Source organism: Nicotiana sylvestris, chromosome 5 (genome assembly GCF_000393655.2).
Source record: "Nicotiana sylvestris chromosome 5, ASM39365v2, whole genome shotgun sequence".
Lineage (NCBI taxonomy): Eukaryota > Viridiplantae > Streptophyta > Magnoliopsida > Solanales > Solanaceae > Nicotiana > Nicotiana sylvestris.
The window spans coordinates 119,698,620-119,710,792 of NC_091061.1; the positions used below are offsets into that span (position 1 = coordinate 119,698,620).

The following is a 12,173-nucleotide window of genomic DNA, read 5'->3' on the forward strand; positions in this document are numbered from 1 at the left end:
ATTGCAATAGTGTGGTATAAAATTAAAAGAAGAGAGTATAAGAATACAAGATATACAATGAATATGAAGACATAAGTGTATATGAAAACATAAGGCAACCTTATACATTTATTATACATAAAAAAAGAAAACGAAAAAGGAAATAGCTTTTAGATTACTTAGCAAGGAAATCATGCAACCGATTGAGAAATTTAACAAAAAAAAAAAAAAAAAAGTTTCTTCTTTTAAGCATAACTCTCCTATAAATAGAGTCTCTCCGCCCCGCTCAGATTCGTACTCACCCGATATAGATATACTCTTCTCTATCATAACAGTCATCCAAATAACTATACCGACAACAATCTTTATATATACAGACATACAGATATACTTACAGATATATATAGCAAATGGCGGTGGAGAGCTATGAAATTTTCGCCGCCGGCGACGAACTGCCGGAAGGTTGCTTAGCTAACGCGCTGTCGTTAACGAGTCCTAAGGACGCGTGCCGGCTTTCGCTCGTGGCTTCAACTTTCCGGTCGGCTGCTGAATCCGACGCCGTTTGGGAACGGTTTTTGCCGCCGGATTATGGTGACATCATTTCCCGGTCCATTGACGGTCCAGATTCACTCGCGGTCGGTTCGAAGAAAGAGCTTTACTTGCACCTCTGTGATCATCCTATCCTCATTGACGGTGGCACCAAGGTAATTAATTTTCAATTACTAAATGATAAGTACTTTATTTTTTTTTTATTTGTTTCGTTTATTGTATTCAAATTAAAAATTAAGTTATATGCATTGAAAGTGTGATGAATTTTTCACACCATTACTATTTATTCTAGTTATCAATCAATTTTTTGAAACATAGCTACCAGCAATTACCTTTTAACTGATCTTGTCGTGTAACTATTTTTTACACAAATTTAAACTCTTCCAATTTATTGTTGCTACGGTCACATTGGAAATATCGTAGTAGAACTCCCGAAGAAAACGCATGCACTATTTAGATAATAAGATCAAGAAAATGCATTTTTTTTTGGGGAGTGGATAGCTGAAGTCTGTAACAGGAAAAATAAAGTAAAAATAACTCAATGTGTCCCATTTTATATGGCACTGTTACTACTTAAGGAGTCCTACAAATTGCTTTTCTTGATGATGATTTTTTCAAACATTTTGTAAAATTTTGTAGTGTCTAAATTTTATTTGGAAAATTTGAGGAATGAATGTGCAAATCACAGTATCACACCAAGAATTATATGATTTGAGACTTGGGATTCAGATTCTGTCTTCTTCTTTTTTTGTGTGGAGAGAGTGCATTCTATACCTTGCTTTGACACCCACTTTGATGGAAGAAATCAGATAACTGCATTCCATTTAAAATAGAATAGCTCTTCCCCTAGTTTGTATCAGAGGTTTATTTTAAGTTGTTTTATAAAAATTAACATGTGTAATATTGGTAGCATCAAATCTTTTTATCTGCACTGAAATCTAGAACATAGATTAACAATAACCTTGTGATTTTCCAAATTACGAGGTTGTTTGAGTGGCTTTCAAATGCAAAATTTATGCAAATTGATAGAAGAGAAGACCTTCATGTCGCTCAAGAAACCGGATTTAGTAGTTGAGAGATAAATTTCATTAGTATTTGGCCAACTGAGAGATAATGACGTAAAGAAGTAGAGTGAATATGGAAAGATCTAGAAAATTAGAGGCAAATAATCCATGTTGCGTAATATTAAATCTATATTATACTTTGCACCTATGCATTGATTTCTCCTTTTATACTTAGTACTTTTACTTTGGATAATACTGCATGGTGTCATGTGAAGTCATACATTTTTTGTTTTAGAAAATATTCGACCCTTGCTCCATTTCTTCTCAACTGGAAGTTTTTTAACTTGACTGGCAGATGATTGCATGCATATATCCTTTATAAAAGAATGGCTTGATGCTTCTATCTATAATTTGTTCATATGTGTGAAACAATTACTTCTGTTTTCACATCATGACAGCCAACTTTATGTGAAAGTTGAGGTTTATATAGTTACTTGTACTTTTGTTTTGCATGCATATCAAATTAGTAGCTTTCAAATAGTGATGCCCGCTCACAAACTTTTGAAAATTTCTGCTGTAAATGTTGTTGCCATTTAGGTGGTTGCATAAACTATAGCACTGCCCTGTCCCCTTTTCCCCGTCTTTTTGGTCTTTTGACTTTTGAGTAGCAAAGGAATTTAAAAAAAAAAGGTAATGGGACCAGTTTGCCCCACCTGTAGATAGTGTGGCTCCACCATCAAAGCTTAAATACATAACAATATCATGGAAATGACATTCTCTTTTCTGCTACAACTTGATCTTTTTTGCTTTTGAATTTTGGTCCACACGTGATATTGTAGCTCATTTTACTCTTGCTTTCTCTGCTTAGACCCACCATGTTATCCTTAACTTTGTTACTTACTTGCTAAGTATCCATCTGACTTACTGTTGATACAAACCAGAGCTTCTCATTGGAGAAATGGAGTGGAAAGAAATGTTACATGTTAGCCGCAAGGTCGCTTAAGATTGTTTGGGCTGACACGCCTAGATATTGGAGATGGATTTCCCTTCCCGAGTCCAGGTATTTCAAATCACAAGTAACTTTTGATACTCCTATTTAAGTAGCAAACTTATAGCACTTTTAATTTCTAACTGTTAAGAAGATTGGAGATCTTTTTAGGAGATAAAGTATTATTTTTTCATTCGAAGTTGATTTTGTGTATGTATATGGAAATAGGTTCTCAGAAGTTGCTGAGCTTCTTGATGTCTGCTGGTTTGACCTTTCTGGCAAAATTAACACCAATATGCTCTCACCTGACACTAGATATGGCGCTTACCTTGTCTTCACGACAAAATCCAGGACCTATGGATTTGGAAACCAACCTGCAGAGAGCTCAGTAGGGATTACCGGACATGAAAGAGAAACACAGACAGTTTATTTGGATCCTCAGGGAGGTCGGAGACACAGGTACCAAGTAGTCCCGAGACGCTTAGGAATATTCACCCACCACATGGCTCACATATTGAGACACGAAGTGGATACACCCTATGAACCGGAAGGCCGTTATCCGAAGCAGAGAAGTGATGGGTGGTTGGAAATTGAATTGGGAGAATTCTTTGTCAAGAGGGGGCAAGAAGCTGAACTGGAGATGAGCTTGACAGAGCTGAAGGGAGGTAACTGGAAAAGTGGCTTAATTGTTGAAGGGATTGATATCAGGCCTAAGGAGGGCAAATGATTTATTTAATTATGGAAGTTTGTTTCTCTGTTCCAACTACTTCCCCTCTAAATAAATTATGAGAGCAAGAAAAAGAGGAACTAAAGACCAGGAGGGTTCAAGCGCCTAGCAAGATCTCGTGGTTAAAGTCTTGGCCATAATTATAGAAGAAATTGCACAATTTTCGTGTCTGTCTATTATATTTTTGTTTGTTTTATGATGATAGGTTTTAATGTTTTATTGTAATGCTTCCCTTCTGTGGCAGTAATAATTTGTTTCAATTATTTTGTCTTAACTCGAATATGGCTCTCTACCATTGTATGCATTTGGATCTCGAACGGGGCTGTTTCGGGAGAAATTAAAAAATAGCCAGATTTATAAGTGGTCATTCAAAAATAGCCACAGTTTCAAAAGTCATTGAAATTTAGTCACTTTTTATGTAAAGATAAATTTGAACGAAATATTGCTCAAAATCCGGAAAATATTCCAGCATAATATACTGGAATTCCAATATAATATATTGGAACTCCAATATGTATACGTTGCTGGAACTCTAGTATATTTTACTGGAGTTCCAACAAAGTATACTGGAACTCCAGTATAATATACTGGAGCCAGCAGAGTATATCAGTCCAGCATAATATGCTAGAAGTTCATGCACAGGTGCACCGAACTCCAGTATATTATGCTGGATCGGTTTTGTTGAAGCAAAATATTGGCTATTTTCTAATGACTTGGCAAATGCTGGCTATTTTTGAATGATCAGTCCGAAAACTGGCTAGCCCGTGCTATTTTAACAGCTGTTCTACCATTTTATGCATTTGGATCTTGATTAGATATCGACATTTTGAGTTTGGACCATTCACCATTGTACCTATCTCTACACTTGGAGAAAAGTGGCCCATAGAAATAAAGGCTCACTTGTGTTGCGGCTAATCGAAGAAAAAAATTGCACGGAGCGCCATATTTGGTCGCCCCCATTTAATTTATACCTAATTTTTTTTAAACTTTTAACTTGTACCCATTTTTAAATAACTTGAGCCCCCTTTCTCCTCCTCCTTCTCCTCCTTTGTTTTCTTCTTCAAGTTACAAAACAAACTGGTATTTATCTCCAAGCCACGCTGCTTTAGTTATAAGGTAACAAAATCATGCTTTTAGCCTTTTTCCTCTGCTTTTGAGTATGAGTTGATCCAACTTCCTACTCTTCTCCACTCATTCTTGCAGTGCTGGCAGAGATTTCAGAAAAAATAATTTTTCATAGTTTGTTGTCGTAACTAAAAAGAAATAAAGTTATCCAGTAGCTGCCGCTGCTCTCATTTTTTGGAAATTGAGAAGCCAAACCTGCATTCTCTTTCTCATTTTTAGGCACGTCTTTCTCTGTCTTTCATTTCAATCACCACCAAGCTCAGCAAATTACTGCTATTTTCTTAAAAAATCACTGCTAATTGTGATGCTTCAGTTCTAGAGCAGAGCTGAAGTTCGCTAGTTACAAAAACAAAAACTTCAGCTTTCGCCAGTTACAAAACAAAAACTTCGCCAGTTACAAAAACAAAAACTTCAGCAATTACAAACAAAAACTTCAGCACACTTGGTTCAACACACTTGCTACTTCAGGCCGTCTACTAGAATGCTGAAGTTTTGCGTGATTGCATTTACTACTTCAGCCCCGTATGCTGAAGTTATGGAAAAAGCAGGTACACTTGTAATTTTTTTTTTTTTGCAAAGCGGGCACAAGTTAAAACGTGACACAAAAAGCGGGTATAGATGCGAATGCCCCCTAATCAAAACGTAGATTGGCCCGATTCTTTTAATTCTTCGTCTCATGGTTGGATGAATGTTGAAATTTCAAGTACTCAATCGTGGATACGAGTTGCACAAGATAGGGATAAGGTCTGCATACACACTACCATATCCCACTTGTGGGGATACGAGTAGTGAGATTTTTGAACACTCTATCCATTAATAAAACAAAAAAATTGTGAACATCTTCATGCGTTCTTCATCTCTAGTATTATATAGGCGTAGTGCTAGTAACGTCTCAGTACTAAAATAGGTATTATGGTGCTTTTCAAATAGTTGGTTGCCTTCATGTCATGGAATTCAAAATTAAAATGAAGCACCATTTCATTCTTGCCGTCTGCCTGAAATACAATTCCAACTATACATAGTAATAGTCTTTTTCTTACTTTTCTGGGATGGTCATGTGCGTGAATTCTTCTGCTTATGTCCATTCTATTCATTTTCAACTTGTGTGATCTAGAAACACTAGATAGCTGCCGCTTAATTCTGCTATATTTTATTTTGAGTTGAGATGGTAACAAAGTACTACAACTATGTTGTCTATTAGGTTCTTAGAGTTGTGTATCATATGTTGTAAATAGATAAAATCTCATTGAGGTTTTTAGAATCGTATATTATGTCGTATAAAGAGGAAGTTTTATTCATTTGTACTTGATGACATACTTCAGTTTATGTATATGGAAACTAATGCCTGAATTTCCTTTCTTTAATTTCATTATTTTGTGACTAGCATCACTTTCTAGTATATAATTTATAACTAACTAACTAATCCGTTTCTTTATAAATCTTTTACAAATGGTAATATAAAGGTATAAAGCACGTAGAAAATTTAAGGAAGCATGAGTTTTGATGGACTAAATCTAAGAGTTATACAACGTGTATACTCCTATAGCTAGAATGCTAGTATAAAATAATATTTACCCCGTGCGAATACTCCTATCGCTAGAATGCTTGTATAAAAAAATAATTTTCCCCGCAAACTAAAAGTTGAAGGCGGAAAGTGCTTACCACTTGAGCAACTCTATCTTGTCATTATTATAGTAAGAGATAAAAAGTTTTCTTTCTTTTTTCTTTTCTTTTACCTTTTTGGAGAAGGTGATCGAGGAGGACGCAACAATGTTTTATTTATTTTTTTACTTTTAATAGTGTGAAAGAATTTTTTTACTTTATTAGGTTATCTAAAAAGTAAATACATATAATCATCCAAAAAATGAAATGAACAACTTGATAAATAAGACTGATTACCAACTACAACATGTTAAAATATATTGATAATATAGGATTATATACATTGTCAAAATATATAAGTTAAATCACACAAAATTGCATCAAAAGATAAAAACTTAAAAAAAGGAAACAGGACAAAGATGAAGTGCATAGAAGTTATGGTGCATTACAAGTATTTGTCTTAGATAGAATGGGAGAGGAGGAAAAGAGGTGTTAGATTACAAGATATACAACCATTCAAATCTCCCTTTTTTTCTCTGATGAGAAATCTTGAGGAAAATTCTTGAGCCAATGATTTGTCCCTTTCCTCCATTCCTAATAATTTGTTTTCCTTCAATATCTTTCAACCTGGAAAACCCTCCTTCCTTCTCCCATTTTTACGTTAATTTTTTCTCAATGTGACCATTTCATGCACAACATTAATTTTTCAACCCTTCATATGTTAAACTTCAAATGTAAAATCCACTCGTGAAACACAAGGATCAATATATTTGTTTTGACATATTTTCTTTTAACATTTTGCTAATTTTATTCTAGAGGTGAATTTTTTTTTTCTTTAATCTTGTGAAGAAGATATGGCCTCCCTTGCTCTATATAAGGAATCAATGATATGATATGAGTTGCCTCCCTTGTTTTCAGTCTAAGAAAACCAACGAGCCACCGGAGGACCTCCCGGTCGCTCGCCCCCTAAATGCTCCATCCCCTCCACCACATTTTGGTATGTTCTTTGTTTTTAAAAAATGGACCAATTTATAGTTTCTTTGCCAGCTCCTATTAGCACATACATTGGTGTTTCTCTTTATTTTACCTGCCCCTTTTCTTTTGTCTGAATTAATTTCTACGAGAAGAATGTATTTGTAGAGGTCAAGAATCTTGTACAAGAATGAAAGGCACTTATGAATATGCAAACAACTTGACACTCAAGTAGGAAGTCAATTAAGTTATGTATTTTAAGACAATCTCAGCATGGAAACATACAGTGAATGCTAATGGTGTTCAGAACTAATACCTTATTCAATAAAAAGAATAAGCTGACTTAGAATTCAAGAGAAGAAAAATGCCACCATGTTTGTTTGTTTTCCTTAGTTTTCAGAAACACCAAGTAAGTGGAAGCTCTGCCTTCTACGCGGCCTCTATGTATACAATAACAACAACAACAACAACTACCCAGTAAAATCTCACATGGTGGGGTCTGTGGAGGGTAATGTGTACGCAGACCTTACCCCTGCCCCGGTAGGACAGAGAGGCTGTTTCCGATAGACCCTCGACTCAGAACGACGGAAATAAAGAAAAACAAGGAAAACAAGAAAAGAAAAGAGAATTCATTAGTAACTCCAGTAAAAACCATTATAGTAACAGAAGCATAAAAATCAAAAGATGAATGACATGCAATAACAGTAACCAGAGTCTAAGGAATCTAAGATAAACAACAAGAATAGTGTGGGTTCAACATAAACTGCAAACCATCTAAGATCAACCCCAATCCAACCCCGCCTCACCCCCGGCATGCAGTAAGGAAAGCTCCACTACCCCTATCCTACAACTCTAATGCTAGTCCTCAAGGCCTTCCTATCAAGGGCTATGTCCTCGGAAATCTGCAGACGAACCATGTCCTGCCTGATCACCTCTACCCAATACTTCTTAGGTCTCCGTCTACCTCTTATATTAGAAAATTTCCAGAAAATGTATATGTATACTTGTACTAAGTTTGCACCCACTGTCACATAAGCATATAAATAAATGGTAATAAGTAGGCCGCACACAATACTTACTTGAATCCGCCTCCATAAACATCTAAGGCAGCTGCTTTGGCTCCCCTTAGTTGGCTAGTTGTGATTGCTTTTGTTCCTTTTCTTACGGGGCGTGATGGTTCTGGAATACCTGCATGTCATGTTTAATTTCCGTAACATATCTGCAGGCTTGTGTTTACATTTTCCTTGCATTTCACAGAAAATAACAACTACAAACCACCATGTGAAAATGCTAACAAAGTTGAGCTAGCTAGCCCCGTTGAGAATGGGGATAGCAACGCTAAGACTTTCACATTCCGTGAGCTAGCCAGTGCAACAAAGAACTTCCGACAAGAATGCCTAATAGGAGAAGGTGGATTTGGAAGAGTGTTCAAGGGAACACTTCAAGGCGGAGAGGTAAAATGGCCCTAGTGTTTGTTCCTCATCTGTTTCTGCTTTTATGCATCTCCACATACTGAGACTTCACTTTTCATATCTAAATAGGTTGTGGCAGTAAAACAACTAGACAGGACTGGAACACAAGGAAACAAGGAGTTTCAAGTTGAAGTGTTTATGCTAACTCTCCTTAACCACCCAAATCTGGTCAGTCTCATTGGATATTGTGCTGATGGAGATCAGAGGATTTTAGTCTATGAATACATGCCAATGGGCTGTCTTGCTGATCATCTAATTGGTAAACACTTCAATGCACATAGCTAACCCCCTCACTTTACCTTGCTTCTCTACTGATTGCATTATGTTACACTGCTGCAGATATTAAGGAGGATCAAAAGCCACTAGATTGGCAAAACAGAATGAAGATAGCCTCAGGCGCAGCTCAAGGGCTTGAATATCTACATGATAAGGCCAACCCGCCAATCATTTATCGCGATCTAAGAACCACCAATATTCTATTAGATCAAGATTTTAATCCTAGACTTTCAGACTACGGCCTTGCCAAGCTTGCAGGTGGAGGGAATACATCACACATATCACCAAGGGTAATGGGAACCTACGGTTACTGTGCTCCAGAGTATGAAAGATCCGGTGAACTCTCTTTCAAGTCGGATGTATATAGTTTTGGAGTTGTTTTACTTGAACTTATTACAGGGCGCCGTGCAGTGGATACTACAAGGCCTGCAGAGGAGCAAAATTTAGTTGCTTGGGTGAGCATTGTTGTTATGTTCTCGCTAGTTCTGTGTTATTGTAACTAAAAATAAAGTGGTTTGAACTTGACTAAATTCTAACTCATTATGAAATGTGTGATTGAATAGGCACAACCCATTTTCAGGAATCCAAAAAGGTTCAGAGAAATAGCAGATCCACTTCTCAAAAACAAGTTTCCTGAGAGAAGTTTAAATCAAGCAGTTGGGGTTGCAGCCATGTGTTTACAAGAAGAGCCATCAGTTCGTCCCTTGATCGGTGATGTTGTAGCTGCTATTACTTCCCTTGAAGTGGCTCCACCAGATGAACTGATTCCTGAATCTTTGTCACCTGAGAAAGTCAGTTCAGATAGAGAGATTTCAGATGATTACGAGCCAAAGAGTTCAGATAATGAGGATCGAAGCAGTGAACAAAATGACGAAAAAGTTCATTATAATACAGATAATCAAAAAGTTGCTGCTGAGAGTGATGAGGATGATAGAGCAAGTTCTGATTATGGATATGGAAGTACATCAGGATCTTCAGAGAATGAGAAAGACGACAGCACGTATAAACATGAAGGGATGACAACAAAATCTGGAAAATGGGGTTCCAAATCAAGACGCAAAAGCAAGTTAAAATCCTCCTCTCGAACAATCAGCTCAAGTTCAAGACGCAAAAGCAAGGTTTTAAGAGATGCCAAAAAAGACTCAAAAGAAGGATTCATTCAATGACAGTATTCCTTTCAGTTTAAGGCAACAAAGCAGCGTAAAGTCCAAAGATGTAAGTTTTGGTGCATATTCAAGCAATGAGGAATCAGAAGGTGAAAGTGAGGGTTTAAATCACCGACACCATTTGCAATTAAAACATGAAACCATGCCTCAGAAATTAAAACCCTGATATCTCTTTATCATCAAAGTACATGGACTTATGTTACCATGGCATCTTTCTTCATCTGAGGTTTCGGAATATGAGTACACAATTACACAGTGAGCTCTTTTAAATTATAATTATGGACAATCCAGCAGGTATCTTATTGTGACAAACAAGGTATGGAAGATTCAAAGTTGGTATCTTATTCCATGAAGTGATACATATATATATATACATACATGTACATAAGATCCTAACTATGGAAAGAAGTAAAAGGAAAATCCTAAAAATCTGCTATCAAATCTCAATACTTATTCTATTTATGTATAGTACAAGTAATCTGTCTACATTCATTCTTTATGTCTACATTCATTCTTTAACACTCCCCTCAAACTGGAGCATAGATATTAATCATGCCCAGCTTGTTGCAAAGATAATTAACTCGAGTTCCATTTAACGCCTTTGTGAATACATCAGCCAATTGCTCTCCTGTCTTCACGTAACTAGTAGAAATCAAGTTTTCCTGAATCTTCTCACGAATAAAGTGACAGTCAACTTCAATATGTTTTGTCTTTTTATGATACACCGGATTTGAGGCGATATGAAGAGCGGCTTGATTATCACACCAAAGGTTTGCTGGTGTAGTATGCTTTATCCCAATTTCCGTGAGAAGGTGATGTATCCACATAACCTCACACGTAGTCTGTGCCATAGCCCTGTATTCGGATTCAGCACTGGATCGAGATACAATATTTTGTTTCTTACTTCTCCATGATACCAGGTTTCCACCCAAAAAGACACAATAGCCGGTAGTAGACCTTCTATCAATTTTGGATCCAGCCCAATCCGCATCTGCAAAACACTCAATATGAGAATGCCCACGATTGTTGTATAATATGCCAAGTCTAGGGGATCCTTTTAAGTAACATAGAATTTGTTCCAGTGCTGCCCAATGTTTGACCGTAAGAGCGGACATATACTGGCTAACAACACTTATAACAAAAGTAATATCTGGACGAGTCACAGTGAGATAGTTTAATCTCCCAACTAACCTCCTGTATCTACCTGGATCATTAAATGGATCGACATCATCTTTCATAAGATGCAAATTAGAAACCACTGGAGTACTGCAAGGCTTGGCAGCCAACTTACCAGTTTCTGCCAGTAAGTCAAGAATATACTTTCTCTGAGATAGAAAAATCCCCTTCTTGCATCTATTTACTTCTACTCCCAAGAAATATTTCAGTTGTCCCAAGTTTTTCGTATGAAACTTAGTATGCAAGAAAGACCTGAGAGAAGAGATTCCTTCATAATCACTTCCGGTAATAACAATGTCATCAACATATACAACTAGGAGAATAGATCCAGCTGTTGATTGCCTGTAGAAAACTGAATGATCATATTTGCTCTTTTTCAGCCCAAATTCTTGAACTACCTCACTAAGTTTTCCAAACCAAGCCCGGGGACTCTGCTTCAAGCCATACAAGGACTTCTTCAAATGACAGACCTTCCCGTACTCCCCCTGAGCAACAAAACCAGGTGGTTGCTCCATATACACCTCTTCATGAAGATCACCATGAAAAAAGGCATTATTAATGTCCAATTGATGCAAAGGCCAATTCTCAGAAGCTGCTAGAGACATGAACAAGCGGACAGAAGAAAGTTTGGCAACCGGAGAGAAGGTGTCAGAATAATCTACTCCATAAGCCTGAGCATACCCTTTAGCCACAAGTCTGGCCTTAAGTCTCGCTACAGAACCATCTGGATTAACTTTGACCGTGAAGACCCATTTGCATCCCACTGCTTTTTTTCCACTAGGTAAATTCACTAAATCCCAAGTATGGTTTTCCTCTAAGGCATGTATTTCCTCAAGCATGGCTTCAGACCATCCAGGATGATTCAAAGCCTCTTTCACTATTTTGGGTATAGAAATGAAGTCTAGAGACACAATCAAAGATCTAGACGCAGGGGATAAGTGATCGTAGGAAACAAAATTAGCAATAGAATATATGGATTTGCAAGTACGTGTACCTTTGCGTAAAGCAATGGAAAGGTCAAGGCCTTATGGAGGATCAGGCGGAAGAGGATCAGATGACGAAGGAACTGATGCAGGACATGTATCATTTGTTTCTCGCCTCCGCGAGTAAACTTGAACAATTGGTGTTCTTGCTAAC

At 37.0% G+C, this 12,173-nt stretch overlaps 2 protein-coding genes across 2 annotated transcripts; both read left to right on the forward strand.

The window, feature by feature from the left end:
• The first annotated feature begins 258 nt into the window (after positions 1-258).
• Positions 259-3,527, forward strand: LOC104215017 (putative F-box protein PP2-B12). The gene is made up of 3 exons (XM_009764752.2): positions 259-683; positions 2,474-2,592; positions 2,749-3,527. Exons 1-3 carry the CDS (start codon positions 390-392, stop codon positions 3,245-3,247), a joined length of 912 nt encoding a protein of 303 aa, XP_009763054.1. The 5' UTR covers positions 259-389; the 3' UTR covers positions 3,248-3,527.
• A 3,019-nt stretch (positions 3,528-6,546) lies between these two features.
• Positions 6,547-10,288, forward strand: LOC104215015 (probable serine/threonine-protein kinase PBL25). The gene is made up of 5 exons (XM_009764751.2): positions 6,547-6,971; positions 8,204-8,400; positions 8,488-8,677; positions 8,758-9,149; positions 9,258-10,288. The coding sequence occupies exons 1-5, from the start codon at positions 6,869-6,871 to the stop codon at positions 9,858-9,860; spliced, it is 1,485 nt and encodes a 494-aa protein (XP_009763053.1). The 5' UTR covers positions 6,547-6,868; the 3' UTR covers positions 9,861-10,288.
• The last annotated feature ends 1,885 nt before the right edge of the window (positions 10,289-12,173 follow it).

Coding starts and splice junctions, on each gene's coding strand:
- LOC104215017 (XM_009764752.2), top strand. CDS start 390: ATGGCGGTGGAGAGCTATGAAATTTTCGCCGCCGGCGACGAACTGCCG. Junction 684..2,473: donor TCATTGACGGTGGCACCAAG/GTAATTAATTTT, acceptor GATACAAACCAG/AGCTTCTCATTGGAGAAATG. Junction 2,593..2,748: donor ATTTCCCTTCCCGAGTCCAG/GTATTTCAAATC, acceptor ATATGGAAATAG/GTTCTCAGAAGTTGCTGAGC.
- LOC104215015 (XM_009764751.2), top strand. CDS start 6,869: ATGAGTTGCCTCCCTTGTTTTCAGTCTAAGAAAACCAACGAGCCACCG. Junction 8,678..8,757: donor TCTTGCTGATCATCTAATTG/GTAAACACTTCA, acceptor ACACTGCTGCAG/ATATTAAGGAGGATCAAAAG. Junction 9,150..9,257: donor AGCAAAATTTAGTTGCTTGG/GTGAGCATTGTT, acceptor GTGATTGAATAG/GCACAACCCATTTTCAGGAA.